This window comes from Xiphophorus hellerii, chromosome 3, assembly GCF_003331165.1.
Source record: "Xiphophorus hellerii strain 12219 chromosome 3, Xiphophorus_hellerii-4.1, whole genome shotgun sequence".
Classification (NCBI taxonomy): domain Eukaryota; kingdom Metazoa; phylum Chordata; class Actinopteri; order Cyprinodontiformes; family Poeciliidae; genus Xiphophorus; species Xiphophorus hellerii.
Genome location: NC_045674.1, coordinates 6,384,761 through 6,404,062, shown reverse-complemented (window position 1 = coordinate 6,404,062; position 19,302 = coordinate 6,384,761). Strand labels below are relative to the sequence as shown.

The following is a 19,302-nucleotide window of genomic DNA, read 5'->3' as shown; positions in this document are numbered from 1 at the left end:
TGAACAGATGGCCAAGGAGCACAGGAAGAAAGGAGAAGTACGGGAAATTCCACTGTGGTCAGCAAGCAGGTTGAGAAATGGGGGGGACTTTTTCATGAGAGACAGCGGCCGTGAAGAAAGTCACGTAGGCCAAACCTCCCCATACACATACATGGTGGAGAGAGGCATAAAAAGGGGCTGAAAAGAGGAACCAGCTGTTCCCAGTCCGGCGGCGCAGAAGGAGAAACAACTCACAGAGGAGTAGATTAAGCTACGGACCACACTTCAGAACCACGGGGAAGCTCGGACTTCACACCGCTAAGAAAGGACTGGGTCCCATCGCCCCATCTCTGGTTCTTTATTCGACCGCTGGTCTCGTCTCAACCCAGCCTTTTCAAACTCTGCAACAAGACTTGGAGGAAGGACAAAGGTCCCTCAGGGATAAAGAACTGGGTTTTGCAAAAGGATTCAGACCCTTTCTGCTTTGCTACCTTTCTGAGGAGGGTTTTTCCACACCAGGCAAGGACCTCAACCAAGGACGCAAGAAATTCCTGTTGCCAAAAGATCCACCATCGCCTGGGTATGAGTTGAATCTGCTCATTGAAATTCTATTTCAGAACTTGCGACTTAACTCTTAGGGAAAGGAGACAGAGTAGTATGATTGTACATGTAAATTTTATTACACTGTTTTTGATCTATATACGATTAATAATTGATTTGTATGTCGCATATCCCTGCTTAAGCTTGCTTAATAAATTTATACTACAAAATTCTAATGAGGTTGGTGGACATTGGAATTAATAGAGTCATTTAATCTTTGTCCAGTTCTTTTAATCAAGGTAAAACTAATGTACATGATTCCAGTAAATAGGAGGCTTCATAATTTCCTTTGGTGAGAGTAAATAATGACCCTGGGACTTACCTCTAAGTCACTAAACATAATCTAGCCGGTTCCAAGTGCAAGTTATGATTTAGAAAGTGGGCTACCGTTAACAGAAGTGGTTATTGGAATTATGCAGCTGCGAGGGCTACTCAGCTGATTGTTTCTTAACTGTAAAGGGTCATAACTTCTGGATTGGAGGTAGTTAGAGCTAGACGAGTCACTTTCGCTACCAGTTTAAATAGATTATCTCTTATAGAGTACTCTTAGGGTAATACCCAGGACTCAGAGATTTTCCGGACCTGTTAGACGGAGAACTGGTCAGTAGGCAGCCCTGGGGAGTAGTGAGGAGTGGGCGGGGCTGACTATTGCAGGATAACCTACACCACCTAAAGCAGACGAGTTGATTTCGCAGAGTGAAGCACAAAAATTACTTATCTTTCTCCTTTAGCACGTCAAAATTTTCTCATGTTGCAATCGCCCTGAAATGATCAGTGCTTCTTTTCTTTGTCTGTTTGAAGCTGAGCTTTATAAAGTATTTGGCTGCTGCTCAACGGTGATAACAAATGAACACTTTGTGTGCAATGAGGTTATTTAAGTCATCTCCCTCAGAGCCAGCGAATGTGGCTGCTGTCTCTGTAATTTCTGCCAGCATCGAGGAGTTTCACCATATGGACGCATTTAGGTTCACGCCTTTGAAAAATATAGAACTAGGCTTTCCAGAAGCCAAACCTGCCCCAGATAAAGGAAATCAGTGATGAGAAATAGCATTTTACTCCCAAATCTGGGGTGCAGATACTTTCAAAACAACCTGGATGTGTTGTAAAATATTCTTTAACAACACAGGCTGAGGTATCGCTCATAAAATAAGTTAACAGAGACGACTGGCTCTTTTTAGCACCAGAACGCTCGTTTGCAACTCGAGGAATTGGGCCTCCGTCTGCCGAACCGCCTTGTGTCACTCTGGGGACAGAGAATAAGGGGAATGAAGAGAGAAGAAGCGACAGTAAGAGAGGAAAAGCGGAGAAACGGTGAAGGATGGAGCGACTCGACAAGAGAAAGAGGATGTTTTACCCAATAATAACCTCCTCTCATTCATTATGTACACACACACAGATACATGTGTTTCTCTGTGCATGCAGCGAAGCGGATTATAAACGGATTGTAGTCTGGTTATGTAAGAGAGATGTAGCAATTTTAATAAATTCTGATTAAATAAGGATTAGTGCTAACTTCAGCTTCTCTTCAGGTTTCTGAAAGTTTCGAGACACGAAGAAACTTCCTCTTTGAATTATGTGAGTTCGATTTACTCGAAATTACAAAGACTTCCAGAAATTATTTAGTTTTAGGTAAATTAAATAAAAATGTACAGATTTTTTTTTTTTAACTGAAATTAATTAACTTTAAGCAGAGGTTTTTAAAATTGATTACAGAGCAGAAGTTTGACATTTGGTACTGTTTACATTGTTGTAATGTTATTATTTTATACAGTGAAATTGTGACTTTCGATTAAATTTTTTATGATATTAAACTGCTCAGGCTAAATTATCTTTCATTAATGTTTTTACACACTGTCCCTATTTTAAATAAACTACTAATCAAAGCTAAACCACAGTGAAAAACAGTCAGGTTTGTTAATTAATCTCCACTTTAATATTTCTAGCTGAGTGGATCTAAAATCAAGATTTATCTAAAATCTATATTTTAAAAGTACCAATAGTATTCAAACTAAACTCTTCAGTGCGTTTTCTTGCGACAGCAGAAATGAATGTAAAGTGGAAGGGAAATTATCTAAATTTATTTTGTCCACACCTGAATATCAGACGGGAGAAAATTAAAAACAGTTTCAGTATTTACTGATTGCAAACTTTATTCCTTGAAAACTACATTACCTCTTTGAATGGTTTGAATTGAACTGTTTAGCATGTATTTCCTGATAAAGGCTGTCTGGCTCTTTACCTGTGATGTTGTAGAAGTAGTTGAAGCAGTTGAGGTTCAGACTGCACGGCTCTCTGTCGGACAGCTCCGGGCACTGCCGGCCCACGCCGGGGTACCGCAGGGCGTACGCCGTCCGCACCCGGCTGTTGTTCCTGGTGCAGGGCTGGAACGCACGAAAACGTAAAATGATGAAACAGAGAGCAACGAGTCAAAAGAAATCCGGTTGAGTCGTAGCAGAGAACTTAAATACACGATTTCCGAACAGTCTTTTCAACTCATTAGGGCACATTTAGGTCAACTGTAAGGAGCTCCTTATTAGCGCGTCTAAAGAAAGTCCATGAAACCGCCAATTTTGACCCATTCTCCCCGTTCCAGGACGTGGAATTAGATATTTTCCAGCGAGAAATCACAGGGAAGCAGAGAAAGAGATTCTGCTCGGCCGGCGACCCATCAGATTCTCTGGGTTTGTAGAATGGAGAACAGTGGGAGAAAATGACAGCCTTCTGAATGGCTCCATTGCTGGAACGATGAATAAAACATGTGTGAAGCCCCGCTGGTGCCACTGCAGACTCCATGTCGAGAGGGGAATTGTGGGAAGATGGGGAGTTTTTTTGAGGGGGAAAGAATTGGGTGTGATTAACAGCGGCCTGGTGAAGCCAGTGAAACCAGTGAAGAGAATATTCTGATGTCTGACTTAGTGAAATGTTAGAGAAACTAATGCATATCTGAAATAAGTATGAGTAATTTAAAAAGGTGCTGCTTAATAGCTGCATAACTCACCATTTCCTTCATGGAGGGCCAGCATCAAAAACATCAACACACATCATATTTGTCGGTTAATTTTCATTTTTTATGGTTCTAAATCAACTCTAAACTGCTGGGCTGTTAGTCTTGATTTAAAGGAACTCAGTGTTTCGGCTGTTTTGCAGTTTTCTTGACGTTTGTTCCAGATTTGTGCTGCATAGAAGCTGAATGCTGCTCCTCCATGATCTCTGTTTTGTTTCATTCTGCTTATTTCAACAAAGCCCTCTAACAGCAAATTTGAGCAAAAGTTGTTTCCAAACAGAATAAATTATTTCACATGTTTGTGGCAGTGTGCCAAAGCAGGCGCGTTATTTCCAGCTTACATATGCAGGTGAGTGTGCATCATTAAATGCAAGCTGGAGACCTGCTCCGAAGTTGTGAATCTTTATCATAAATCATCGTCGTCCCCTGCTGAACGCGCGGTGAGCACAGTGTAATATAGGTGATGTATAAGCCACTTTGTCTTGCTTCCCCAGTTCATGGATCTACTTTATTCCTCCTCCGTGTACCAGAAGTAACCTGTTGACAAAGATTCACACACTGCTCACGATAATACAGTGCAGCTAAGCTTCGTGTCCTCTCGGCCTGAGGGAAAATACTTGTGACAAGAAAAAGATACCAAGATAAATCTCGGAGGGCTTCTCAGGAGTCGGAGAGTTTAGGGTTGGGAATCGAGAACCGGCTCTCAGGAGTTCAAATACGCAGAATCGTTATTGGTTCCCATAACATGTGACGTACTGAACATGTTACGCCACATCCAAGATGGCGTCGCGGCACAAGCGCTCCAAAATATATTTATACTTAACAAAGAAAGACAGTGGTAACATATTCAGAACTTTAATCACAATAAACAGAGAGCTAGTTACCAACCAGAGGTGGGTAGAGCACAAAAATATTTTACTAATGTAAGAGTAGCACTACTTTAACATATTTTTACTCAAGTAAAAGTCAAGAGTAGCCACTTATACTAAGCTTATTTTTAAATTAATATTAATTTATATTAATATATTTATATTCAGTCATATTGAATTACTTACATTACTCTTAGGTTTACACATATTTTATAAATTTGATCTCTTTTGGTTGTATTTGTATTATTAATATTTAACACTTTAGATGGAGTAGCTTGTCAACTAATAAGCAATTCTCCCTTGGAGTTCAATATAGTATATTATATTCTATTCTAAGAAATTACTCGAGTAAGAGTAAAAAAGTATTTGGTAAAAAGTCTAACTGATCAAATTATCAATCATTTAATATTTAAAAATTACATCATCAGACGGAGCAAAATATAAAGTTAAGTGGAAATTTTGGTATTTTAACAAAGAAAATGACAAGAATTCATATAAGTAACAAAAAATAACAAAACCAGACAAAAGAATTATTTTTTTCCAAATCAGTTTCTTTCAATAAAAAACTTATAAAACTTTTAACAAAAACTGCATATGTGTGTCTGTGTCTGGTGGGTTTTTGGTTAAAACATGTTTGTTGTTCATTCAGTGGGTAGAAAATCCATAAATTTTACTCAAGTAAGAAAAAATACTTCAAAACGTTTGATGTGTTGCTTAGCAACACTTCAAAACGTTTGATGTGTTGCTTAGCAACCGTAGTGACTCTCAAGAGGGCGGTGCTTCCAGCACTGCTTCACTTCCTGGTTAGTGCCATACTGTATAAATAATCTCCAATGTTTACAGTCATATTCAATAAATTATAATATATTTTCCAACTATTACTATATTAAAGGAAATTCATTTCATGTTACAATGGTGATTTGACAGAGGGACTCAAGTTTTAATTTTGTTTGAATCAACTACAACATGGTTCATATTTTTGAATTAGAGAGTTTATTTCCTAACTCAAAGGGAATCCATAAGGAATCGATAAGTTCTTATCCTTTCCGTCGCTAGCGGAGACGCTGCTCTGCGCTGGGTTTGCTCACCATGCTGCAGCGGCTCCAGGCGCCCCAGTCGTTCAGGACGCAGTCCTCCGGACACGGCAGCCGGCTCTCCCTGGCTCCCAGCGGCATCTCCTCCGGGTCGCACAGGTAATCCTCCACGGCCTCCGACGGGCCGTCCACCGTGTTCAGCATGCACCTGGAAACCAGTTCAACCCCGTCAGAAAAACCTTCTTTATTCCATCAGGACAGTAAACGCTAAACCTGGTAACTAAATAACAGTTTGTGTTTTTAAAATCATGTATCTGCCATCTGGTTAAAAAAATTTATTGTTTTTATTGTGTTTTTTATATGAAACTTTTTAATTACTATTACTTTATTGTGCCTCTACCTGGTACAATAAAGTAACTTTGATTTAACAAAAAGTTTACTCAAGTAAGAGTAGAACTACATCAACATATTTTTACTCAGTTAAAGTAAAAAGCAGAAATAAATTACTCGAGAGTAAAAAATAATTTGGTAAAATGTAATATAACTTATCAAAACATCAATCATTTAATACTTAACAATTAAATATTAATTCTACAATTAACACTTAATTAATTTAAGCATTAAATTAAACTGATTTTAATTTAATTAAAAGAATTTTGCTCCATTTTATTTTGACGGATCAAAATATAACCTTTTTCTATTTTGGTAGTTTAAGGAACAAAATGAAAATAATTCACATAAATACCATGATTACAAAATAACAAAATCAGGAAAAAGAAAACAAAAATTCCAAATTAATTATGAAACCTTAACAGAAGCTGCAGGTGTGTGTCTGTGTCTCGTGATTTATTGGTTAAAACATGTTTGTTTTTCATTCAGTGGGTAAAAAAATCCAGAAATTTTACTGAAGTATTATGTAGAGTTGCTTCATAATAAATTTACTTAAGTAAAAACTAAATTTTTTCCAAAAAGTTACTCAACTGTAAATGTAACTAGTTACTACTCCACCCTGATTTTTATTTTTTTAAATTTTATTATTTTATTTCCTGCAGATACCTGACTTTTCGGGTCTGGACTCCCTCCCCACAGTTCTCCTTCAGATCCACGTTGCTGACTTTCCAAACGCTCCACGGCTCGGCGACCCAGACGTACTGACTGCAGTCGCTCTGACATGGCACCACCTCATACACCTGAGAGCAACGAAAACCTTTTACACTTTCATGCTGTTTAAAAAAAGATCTGAGAATAAAAACTGGACTTTATTTCTTTACACAGTTTGGCAGGTTTGTCTAACACACAACGATAATTTTAATCAACTTTCTGAGATTTAGCTCCACCAACAGACTATTTATCCGGTTTAATACCTTGAAATTGGGTCTCTGTCTCTTTAAGAAGCTCCTGCTCTTTGTGAAACTCTCCCTTCAGGAAGTAATCACAACATGGCTGTGAGGGGGTTAAAAGACGTTTAGGGGTTAAACATCTTTTAACCCCTAAAAGACGTTTTTATCAGCGTTTCACTGAGAAGCAGCTCCTATAATGAGATCAGCAGATGAACAGTACCACCAGGTGTTTGCTGATTGCTGCTGGCTAGTCTGAAGGAGCAGGAGAGGGCTGCTCTGTGAGGTGGAAGCTTGCAATCTGCAGCTGTGAGGAGGAGCTGCGTCTCAAAGGCGGGGCTAGGTCTAATCAGGTGTTTTGGATGGCTGAACGGTTGCCATGGAGATTAAAGGACTTCTCAAACATGGATGAAAGAATCAAAGCAAAGCTCCAGGTCTGTTTTTATGAAGGGAATAATATTATAACAGGATATAAAGTAAAAAAAGTCAATTAGTTTACATAATATGGCCCCTATTAATGTAAAATATATATATTTTAGTATAGTTTTGGCTTAATTACAGCAGAGTATGTTTTTCTTTCAGCAATTTGCCTTTTATTTGAGTCTGTTAACGATTAATCGATCACTAAATTAGTTGACAATTAATCACAATTAAACTGATTAATCTGTCACTGACCCACTGATGTAGGCGACGGTTTACATGTGAGACACACGACGAACAGAGCTGCTCTTACCTGGGCCTGTGGCAGGAAGTCACGTCCGACGGGAGTTGTTGTGGATTAAGAAGAGACAGATGGATTAATGAGAGCGAGCTAACAGCTCATAAAGCGCAGACGCCATGATTAATGCAGCATTTCAGAGGACATAATCAGAAAAGCTTTTGGCATAAATACTGAGGCGAACTAAACAGACAAGCTGTGAGGCCGGGATCAACACGGCTCTGGGAAGCAGAGTTTTATGTTTTTTATTTTTACAAATTTGAGAAATTCATAAGAAAACTCCATTAATGGAGCATTAATATGTTACGGTTTCAGGGGATTCACTGATTCACAAAAATGGCAACTCAAATGAGATTAACCTTTCAGCAGACGTGGTAGAGCACCCAACAACTACACTCAAGTAAAAGTAAAAAGTATCCATCCAAGACATTACTCAAGTTAGAGTAAAAAGGTATTTGGTAAAAAGTGCACTCAAGTACTTAGTAATTGATGAAATGAACAATTATTTAACATTTAAAAGTTACATCATCAGACAGACCAAAATGTAAAATTAAGTGGAAATTTTGGTACTTCAAGGTCAAAAATGACAATAATCCACTGTAATCTCAAGATAACAAAAAATAACAAAATCAGCCATAATGTTTTTCCAAATCAGTTTTTCTCAATAGTAAACTTACAAAACTTTAACTGAAACTGCAGGTGTGTGTCTGTTGAATTTTTGGCTAAAACATGTTTGTTGTTCACTCAGTGGGTAGAAAATTCAGAAATGTTACCCAAGAGCAGAAATAGTTCACAATAAAATTATTCAAGTAAAAGTAAAAAAGTAGTTGAAAATACCCCTAAAAGTAAATTTTTTCAAAAAAGTCACTTAAGTGAATGTAACTAGTAACATTTACTGACTCCCTTTCATATTGTAACACCGTTCAGAAAAGATCAACGCTGAAACATTTGGCTTCTTGTGTCTCTGATGCTTTATGTCTGCCCACCTGGTTGATGTGGTCCAGTTTTGGACACGGCCGGCCTCCGTTGTACGGTTTCTCCCGAAGCCACTTGGAGCGTACTTTCACTCCACTCCCACAGGACTTGCTGCAGCGGGACCAGTTGGACCACTCACTGAGTTTACAGTCTGATGGGCAGGGAATTATGCACGCCTCCTCAATATAACCTGACAGGCAGAAACAACATAGGAGAGGCTTTAATTATATGGCAAATGGAGGCTAATCACTTTTCCTTTTTAACAAGTAGCTTCCAATTTTAGAAATTATTTTAATCTGATCTCAAATATGCACAAACAGCATACTCTACATTATTAATAATTAAAGCAAAGATGAAGTGAAGTTAGTAAGGCTTTTTGTGACAAACATCCAACAGGTTATAAAATATCCTGTAGCAACAGACAAACATTAATGTTTTTAACATATTTTATTGTTTTAAGTGTTTTAAGTGAGGGCTGACTGGAAGATGGTAATGATAATCTCTTTCTGTCTGTCTGTTTGTATAGAAAGCTACCTATCTAGTTTGCTAACTTTCTAGCTATCTATCTTTGTAGATAGCCAGCTATCCTAGCTATAGGATAGGTAGTTTTCTAGATATCCTAGACTGCTACCTATCCAGGCTGCCTTTCTAGACAGCTACCTATCCTAGCTACCTACCTAGTTAATGTTCTAGCTAGCTACCCATCTAGCTCCCATCTAGATAGTTAAAGTTCTATGTAGCACGAACTTAACTATCTAGCTTAATTTTTAGTTAGCTAGCTTTCTAAAAAATCTGTCTCAATGCAAAGTTTGAAAATGTCTTTGCAACTTGTCCTAGTGAGAAAACTGACATAATGTTTTGTTTTTAGATTTCGGCCACACCTGCTGCTGATGAAATCACAATAAAAAGAGCAAAGGTGTACTAAGTTTTTCGCACATAGCTGCCAGGTATTGGCTTCCCATTCAACAAATAACGACAGTATGGAATGTGTTTTGTATTTTTCTATTATTTTAGGAACTGGTAAAGATTAGATCACTTTTACTAAGTCTTGTATTTTCTTTGTACCATGACTTTAAATCAAATCTATCAGTTTGAACTATTAACCTGAGCGCCGCGTTTTAGTCTAAATCCACGCTCTGATTTTCAGTCAGTAAAATAAAACTGCACTCAGAGGCCCAAATTATCATCAGTTACACAAGTGTAAAATTTCACTAGAGCAGTTGTTGTGTCTGGGAGAAAGCCTCATTATTTTAATCCATTGTTGCGGAGTTCACTGGGTTACAACACAGTTAATAGGTGCTGCTGTTTTGTTGGAGCTTTTTTCTACCCGCAGGCTTCAATTTTCTTTGTTTCCACCAGGAAGGACTTCAGAGAAATTTCCAAAAACAAATTATTCCCCTGAACCTTTAAACTTGTACGTCACATCTCTGAAAATCCGTTTAGTGAAGAGACAATAATGCAGTTTTAGCTCATGTAACTGGTCTCTAATGTGGTTTGGTTTCATTAGTAAAACTAATTATGTGAAGTGGGCAGGAAAATCATGTCTGTGTCTGTGTGTTCATCTACTTCCTTGGGTTATTATTTCTTGACAGATAAAATAATTATCTGTAACTTATGACATTTGGATTCTGGTTGATATATTTGTGAGCTGTCTATTTTTCTAATTTCTTTTATAAATAGTGTCATGTTTTTCCACACAAACATCTAATTCTCAGCTAATAATTTATGAATATTTCTCATAAAAGTGTTTGGATAAAACACTCATGCATAATTCATTTTAGGTTTCAGAAAAAAATAATTTGACCAACAAAATAAAGAAATCCAGCATTTTTTTATTTTTCCCATTTGATAATCTGAACAGATTTCTTGCATTTTTCCCTCTACCCTCAGAGTTATTACATCTATCTCATTAAAACATCTTCCAGGAAGAATTCGGCCATCTACATGTCCGACTGTAGAGATGGAAAAAAAAGAGTTGTATTGCTAATTGCTGTGAATTTTCTAAACAAGCTTCCATTTGTGTCCCAGCAGACCAACAATCGTCTCACTAAATCTTTCTTTCGACAGAGTGAGTGTCATTTATGTGCCTTCTGCAGTACAAACTGTACCTGAGCTGTAAAGCACAACTTTCAGGCCACCAAACCATAAATTTCAATTTATAGAGGGCTTCCTGCATCTCAGAAGAAGCTGGAAAGCGCACTGTAAATTACACCTCCAGATGGCTTAAAAGACCCAGAATTAAGGTTTTGTTACGTCCCTGTCAAAGTCTGGGCTTAAATCTGATTGAGCTGCTTTGGAATTAGCTTAAAGGAGACATTAATGATCGAAAACCCTCAGATGGAGGCAAATTGAAACAATTCTGTAAAAGAAGAGTGGAGGGAAATTTCTCAAAAACGACGCAAAGCTATGATTGCCAGTTAAGCAAAGTAAAGCATCTTTTGAAAACCAACTCTAATGGGGACTTACTCTGGGTTAGCATGTGGGCTATCACTAGCATGTAGAGTGACTAGCATGTTGACACTACCTTTAGGATGTGGGTCATCACTAGCATGTTGACTAACATTGACTTACTCCATTCAGTATGCAAATAATATATATGTTAAGATGCTGAAATTATCTAAAATGCTAAGGCTAGCTGAGATGCTGTCAGGAAAACTGAGTTCCTTTAAATCTGGACTAAAAACCCTCCTGGTTAGAGTTGCTTTTGAAACATTATCAATGAAACATTAATCAACATTCTGATGTCTAACGACGGCACTTGGCAAAATGTAAGGTTTCAATTGTTTACAGTGCGCTCCATGACTTTGTATTTTTGTGTTTTCATGATTTAGATAAAGACTATCACTAGCATGTAGAATGACTAGCATGTTGTCACCACCAGTATTTTTTGGGTTATCACCAATATTGACTTCGTCATTCAGCATGCAAACAGTGTATGAGCTACATTAGCAGAAATGCTAAGGTTAGCGTTTATGCTCATGTTTTCTTTGCTTAATATAATTAGTTTCATGATTTAAAACATTAAAATATGACAAAAAGTAGAAGAAGTCTGAAGGTTTTCCTGCAGCACTGCCTGCTTTATGTCCACCTCAATGTTTCTGAATCCACTTCAGGACCTCTCACACTCTGCTGAGTTCAGCATGAACTCCATCTTGGCTCCTTCACCTCTGACCTTTAAGCACTTAAACATAGTCACTTTATATCACCGACTCTGTCACTTGGAAGCTCAGGTCATGCGAGTCCTGCATCAGCTGAGCTTGCACTTCACTTTGACTTTAACTGATGTGGTGCCCAGCGTCCTCAGGAAGGTTTTAGTCTCAGTCCAGGCAGGACTTTACTTTGGATGTCTTTAAAATCAATTTGCAGTCTGACACAAGTCCCTGATGTAGTTCCCAGGTGCACATGTCACATGGTTGCAGAAAACTCTTACCTGTCAGGAAACCAATTTTATCTGATAATGAGAGCAGCTCTTCCTGCCAATAGTCTTAAATGCTTTAATGGCATTAAGGATATGCGGAGAAGTCCCGTAAGAAAAGGAAAAGCTTTGTAGGAACAGCAAGAATCTCCCTCCATTTTATATTGAAATATATTGAAAAGCAGCTCAGATAATTTTACAACAGTAACATGTTGGAAATTAAAACACTGCTAATTATGCCCCAAAAGTGAATAATTTAAATATTTCTAAAAAGTCTTCAGCCTCCTTGGTATCTATTTTGGCCCTTTGGCTAAAAATGGTCAATAAAACCAATAAACCAGAACTAAAATTTATTGATTATTCAAAACTGTTTACCTTATTACTGAAAAAATGTCATTAAATACTACTTATTTAGGACTGATAGTATTTATACAGAAATAAGTGATGCAGTTGATAAACAATTACAATTTTCTAAAAACAACAAAACTACAGTCTATTTAATGAACAGGCTTCTAGTATTGATTTTGTAAATATTAATTTAAATTTTTTGAGTAGCAGAGCAGAGAAACTGCAACTTCACATCAAAACACAAAATCTTACAGAGTAATTTTAGTCTAGTTTCCAATGTAAATATCTTATTACACTTGAAATAAGACAAAACCAACTAGTAACTTTACAGCAAGACAGAGGAGCTTGTTTTAAGTCAATAATTCCTTAATATTGATGAAAAAATACTTCTTATACTAAAAGATTATTTCACTTATAACAAAACATTTTCCCATGTTACAAGTGAAATAATACGCCAGTAGAACCAGAACTTTTTAATTAATATTGAGGAATTATTGACTTATAACAAGCTCTTGTATGTCGCTGAAAAGTTACTTGTAAGTTAGTTTTGTCTGACTTCAAGTACACTATTTGCATTAGAAACTCAACCAAAATTACTTGGTATGATTTTGTATTTTTGCGTTGTTCTTTAATGGATACATTGCCAATGTAAAGATTTTATTGTTATTTTGTCCCTCACTCTGAAATATTTATTCACTCTCCAAAAAGTGACGTCCCAAATCTTTGATCAGTCGTTATCGCACGTTCCATGTGGGCTTTTTCTTTTTTTATCTGTTGGAATAAAGAGGTCAGAATCTCACAGTTTGCCTGATCTGGATCACAGCCGGCAGCATCGTGTCAGCCGCCGAGTCGAGGACGGACCGTTCCTTTCTTCTACTATCAAGTTTTCAAGTGACGGCGACTGAGATGGAGGGAGCGGCAGAACGAATGACGAATAAAAGAGATTTAATGATAGCTTTGAGATTCACACGAGCGAACGCTTGCTCAACATGGTTTGGTTATTGTGAGCATCTCAAGGAACATTTCGTTGTCGTCGACTGTAATTACATCCTGAAATAAACGCACTAACCGGGAGCTGCACAGGTGTAAACATGCAGAGCAGCGTCCTGATGATGATGAGCCGTCGTCACACCCACGCTCAGATTAACCATCTGAATCCGTGACTCACACGAGGAAACTAAAACCCTGTTTATATATGCACAGCACTGATGCGTTCGTTCAGCCGTCTTTCCGTTTCACAGCAATTTTTCCGGCGCGTTTCGGAGGCGAACATCTTTGCTTGAAGTCTCTGGATCTGAGATAAGACCGCCGTACAAGGAGGACACAAGCGCTTCTGTCAGAAGAAAAAGCCTGCAAATTTTGAAATTTAGGATTTAAAGTAAGTCCCTGCTCATGTGAGCGAGCGGCTTTAAGTCCACAAACAAACGTCTCACTTTAGTGAATTTCAGAGAAAAAGGATTCTGCAGCGTTGGGTTATGTTATAATAAATTTCACACCTTGAACTGAGAAGTGAATGGAGAAAAAGAGTTAATTCAGATTTGAATTATGATTTATGTCGCACTACAGCTCAGGATTTTAATGCAGAATTGTTTATGACACGCTGAAGATGTTGAAAACGGGATAAATTCTTAAATTAGTCGAGGTAAACATGAACTTTAACATTTAAATATGCTGGCTGAGCCATTAGATTAGTTTATATCAATCATTTATATCAAATGTCAAAATACTATTATTGCCTAGATGTAATTTAGTGAAACATTTCCACCAAACACATCAATCTGAAACGTAAAGAATAGCTTATTACGTCGACAAATGGGGGTGATTTTGGGGAGGAGTTGCCGTTTTTTCTTCATGATGTTCACTGTGAATCAGTTAGCCATTAAAATGTTTTTTGGGTTTTTTTTGTACCGCTCCAGGGGGTCTTTTGTGGGCTCTAGTGTCCCTTATATGACAATAGGCTGACAGGAAAGGGGGAAAGAAATGGGAGAAGACATGCGGCAAACATCGCCGGGTCCGGGAGTCGACTCAAGGTGTTCAAACATGGGTCGCGCTATCCCCTACGCCACCACGGCACGCCCAGCCATTAAAATGTTTAATAGTGTTTGTTGTTTGCTAGTGGAAGTGGAAAAATAAACCTTTCTTGTGTTGAAGAAATACTGGAAGACTTATGGGAGAGAATGATTTTAAACCAAACAAACAGATTTCCAGAATCGAGTGAAAACTCTTCAGATTTGGATTCTGATGATCGGAACCGTCATGGCCGACAAGGCGACGCGCAGAAACACTAAGTTTGGAGATATGCTAAAAACACCAGTGTTTTTTTAATATTCTGTGTTTAAAATCTTTTTTCTAAATTTTGTATTTTTGTAGAAAATTTTACAACAAGCAGTATGTTAGGATTTTATTTAACATGATGTTACTTTAAAAACACGTTAGTTCTCCTTTAAGGCGGGTTTCTAACCTCTGGCTCCAAAGGTTCTGGTGTCTCTTCAGAGGCTTTTATTACCTCTGATCCAACAGACAGACAAAACTCAGCAAACTTTCTAAATACTAATTTAAAAAGTCAGTTGCAGCAGTTACTTTGTGTTTTAATGCAATATTTGCATTGAAAGGACGATTTTTTTCATTAGGTCACAAACTAACTTTTTGAATATTTTAAAACTTAATAGAAATAATATTGTAGTTCTTTTTTTTTTTTAATCTAAGCCAATTTTTCAAAAGAGTTTGTCATTTTCTTTTGAAGTTAATCAGCGTATCACCTACTGGTGTTTTTTTTATAAACTGTGACATCTGTTAAGGATTTTAGACAAGACTCATAACTTAAAAATATTTGGTCTAACTTTTTTTTTCTCATGAATTTAGAAAGACATTTTAGATGTTTTTTTTTTCTTTTCAAACAAACTGATTCATTTTGGCCAAAGAAAATGGCTTCACTTTGATTTTTCCCATGACTCTGAATGTGCTTAAAGAAAAAAAAAGAAAATTGAGAAAGACTGAAAACCAAGACATCTTTGAATGAGATTTATACTATGAAATATTCTGGAAGATGTTGAGTTCATGGGAAGACAAAAAAAAATAAAGAACACTCGTTTTTCTAATCATTCACTTGTATTTTATAAAGTAAGCTTCAACATTTTTTTTTATCTATAATGGATTTAAGTTAATGTAAAACATCAGCATGCATGTCCAAGTTGACATAAAATGGTACTGAAGGCTGAAGATGTGTTGAGATCCTAAATGATGAAACATTTTTACTATTTAGAAAAAGTCCTGATCCAATCAACAAGTATACATGAGCATCTAAATAACCTAAAATGTTATTGAAATGTTAATTTATTCCAGTAATTCGTCTTAAAAAGTGAAACTTGTATGTTGGATAGATTCATTACACACAGAGTAAAATTAAAACTTTTATTGCAATTAATATTTTAGATGTTTAGTACAGAAATGGTCAAATTCAGACCAGGTTACTTTAGAAACAAAACATTTACGAGACAATTGTTCCAATATATCTGGGATCGGCTGCAATCCTTAATTATCAATATTATTTAATAAATTTACTTGATTTAGACCCCAAACTACAACTAGCCATCATCAGATCTTCATATTCAGAAAATAAAATACCTTAAAATATGAATATCCCTTAGAAAAAACCCAACAAAACCCACTTTGAACAAAAAGCATAACCCATCCATCATCTCTTATCCCTGACTAACTCCAAACAATCAGATAAATGAACCATACCACAGAGTACACAACACTAAATAAGAAAGGGGAAAAGTGCGAGGAGGTCGTAAAGCTCACAAACATGTTTTCCCTCTGAGAAAAAGCCTTTGGTGCTGTTATTCACTCTTCTTATTAAAGAACAGAGACGCGCTTCAGGCTGTCGCCATGCTTACAGTAAAACATCAGCAGCTTCTGGTAGCTTCTAGCTACAACACATGAACATCCACCTTACAGCTGCAAATTAGATTAACTCAAACTAACAGCAAATAAAAGCAAAATTCTTTGTATTTTAATCACAATATAATAAGTGACAAAAGTGGTATTTTAGGCTTTATATACAATATAAAAGAAGAAAAAACACTTGAGTTTAATAAGTTTCAATTAGTCCAGACAATGTGAGGAATCTGTGAGGTTTATTGAGCCAACAACGGATCTGAAAACTGTAATGTTGGTATGTTACCCTGCAGTGAGATAGGAAAAGCTGTGATAGTTGGGTCTTTGCCCAATTGGACGGGTTGAGAGAAGACCTAAACAACAACAAGTGAAAACAAGAGAAATTTCTGCTGCCTTAGGAGTCAGGTTTTTTAAGGAGGTATTGATCGGAAAGCAGAGAAGAGCAAAGAAAAGAGGTTCTGTGTCGAGTGAGTTGCTGACTCTGTCGGGTCAGCTTGTGTTGAGAATGCAAAGGAAGTGACACTTGCAGTTTGTAAGTCTATTCAATACAAAGCAAGTTTTAGAAAGCCAGGAGTGAGTCTGTATTTCTGAGACGAGAGGGAGTTTTACTACGCAGACCAGCGGTGTCCACATATTTTGCTATGTGGGCAAAAATTGTCAAGTCAAAAGTACTTACAGGCAGAAAAAATGTATAAAACCACAAAAAATTACAGTATGCTTTCTCCACTGCTCAAAAATAAACAAAGCACACAAAAACTCTAATAATTTTGTTATTTATTATAGGAAAGAGAAGTTTAAGTCATTGTAAATCCACAACTTAAAGAGTTTTTCAGTTTGCAAATTCTTTAGGGCTCAGATGAAAATATTAAGAGAAACATTCTGCCTATTTTAAGAAATAAAAACAGGATTTGTGTCACTCTTTCTTTAAAAATGCCAGCTTTTTCTCTCTTTAAAAGTTTTTACTTTTAAAGTAACAAATGAAAAGGTCCAATCTAATTAGTAAATCCTTCCTAACCGTAAAATTGAAAAATTAAGGTTCTAAAGTTAATATGTAATTACTTTTAGAAGGGTCCCTGCAGAGTTTATTTTGTAGCAGTGGAGGTAAACGTAGCTGCATAAATTTAAATAAATGTAGAACACTTGATTGACGTCTTCAGTCAGAGGCTTCTTCAGATTTGCTGTAATACAGACTGCTACAAAAGATCTCTCCTGCCAACAGGCATCACCATCTGAACTCTGAAGAATCTGAATTAATGAGTTACAGTGACATTTAATTTGTTTGATTCTGTGAATGTGGACTGGCTGGTTGACCTTTGATGAACTCTGGAAACATTTATTAATATCTTTAAAAAGCTAGCAGCACAAACATTTTTTTTGCTGCACAAATGCTTGATACTAATTTTGTTTAATTTGAAGAAGGTGGGCGGCCTTCTTCACTCAGGTCTGATTTATAGTTGCACCCAAATCATTTTGCCTGGTTCATGTCTGGCAGAGAGTTTTCTGCTTAATCGCCCAAAGCTAGTGGTCTTGACTTTACATCCAAAGAAAATTTCTCCAACTAATTACTGTACAACCTTTCATTTAATCGGACTGACGAACTGAAATGACTTTACTCACCGTGGCTGTTGCAGCGTGAAGTCTCCACCAGCCGGTTGTCTTGGCCGTAGCACACCATGGCCTGATAGCGGTAGCCCTGTCCGCACTCCTTAACGTCTCCCTGGACCTTCATCGCCGCGGTGCCGTCTGCCCTCCCCCCCTCAGGCAGGATGCAGTCAGACCACTTCCCCACCGGCTGGGCATTGTACTTATCGCAGGGACAGTACTGCGTCTCGCTCAGAGGGTACATCTGTGTGTTTTTGCACTTGTCCTTCTTTTTGCTTCTCCCTGAAGAAGAGTGAAGAGGTACAAGAGACTAGCAAAAAACATATTCAAGTATTTGCTAACATCAGTGTGTCTTGGTTTATGCTCCAGTATTAAATTATGAAATAATAAGGAAGACATTAAAGGAGACATTTTCAGCAAAATTTACATTTTGTACACTTTTGTACTTCCACTTGGGTCTTAGCTGCTTCTAAAAACAAAGTGCTTATAAAAACCGACACAGCTGTTTCTTGGCAATAAGTTAATGAAAATGACCTGTTTCTAAAAACATCAGAATGTAACCATAGCCCATCACCTAGCAACCCTAGCACCCTAATTTCCTCTGGACTTAATGTCCCTTTGGGACTGAAAAAATATTTTTGAATATGTATTTGAAGCCAAGCTCCAGTACTCTTGGTCAGCTGGTTTTACGGCTGTATGAACTGTACAATGGCTGCTGGAAAAGACAATGTTTGGTTGTTAACACATTATCTAAGAATGGTTTTGAGCAAAAATGACAAGACAAAGAGCTGGAAGCAGATCGCACATGAACTAACGACAAATTTAAAGTTTGTCGTTACTTTAAATTCCTCAGTTGAGAGAAACTTTCTCATTCCAGCAGTCCATCATTAAGCAGCCATTTCACATGCAAATGAGGAGATGATTTGCTTTTTGACAACCTGAAATACCTTTACCGGCTTTGTTTTTTTTTTTTCTTCTTAGAAAATTATTTTCATGTTTTTACCTTGTTATTTCCCCATCCGGAACAAAGTTGCTCCTTAATTGCATCAAAGCTGTATGCTGTAATTTGTCTGGAAACGACTGACAGGCAGGAGAAAAGAATACATTATGTTCCACATAATGATATTTTTTTCCTTTTGCCACCCACTTTATCAGTTGACTGTGACATGGTTGTGTGGGGAATTTCAAAAGATGAGGTTATATAAAATTCAATCTTGAACTAAAACCTGAAGGTTAATATTGAGTCTCTTAATGTTTTCCAAGTAATACAAGTTGTAGGTTTAGTAGAAAAAGCAAAGGCTTCTACTCTGATTTCACAATGTTTTTATTTTCTGTTTGCTCTCCCAGATTGCCCAGCTCACAGCGAGTAGAAAAACTACAAAATGAGAATTAAAGTATTAAATTGTGAATTAAATACCGAACATGGAGAGAATTGGAGCAAAGACAAGCATCATGAGTGACATTATTACTCCTGATCCACCTGCTGTTTCTATGTCCTCAAACTGTCAACATTTTTGTTCT

General features: G+C 37.1%; 1 protein-coding gene across 3 annotated transcripts in view; it reads right to left on the bottom strand.

Annotated features, from left to right (window-relative positions):
* thsd7ab (thrombospondin, type I, domain containing 7Ab) overlaps positions 1-19,302 on the bottom strand; it is a 226,578-nt gene that overhangs the window by 61,610 nt on the left and 145,666 nt on the right. For all 3 annotated transcript variants that reach the window (XM_032558677.1, XM_032558674.1, XM_032558676.1), the window contains 6 exons: positions 17,797-18,063; positions 8,528-8,706; positions 7,557-7,562; positions 6,543-6,676; positions 5,541-5,694; positions 2,819-2,960 (listed from right to left, as the gene is read on the bottom strand). In XM_032558677.1, coding sequence (XP_032414568.1) covers positions 2,819-2,960; positions 5,541-5,694; positions 6,543-6,676; positions 7,557-7,562; positions 8,528-8,706; positions 17,797-18,063 — 882 coding nt within the window. The remainder of the gene's footprint in view (positions 1-2,818; positions 2,961-5,540; positions 5,695-6,542; positions 6,677-7,556; positions 7,563-8,527; positions 8,707-17,796; positions 18,064-19,302) is intronic.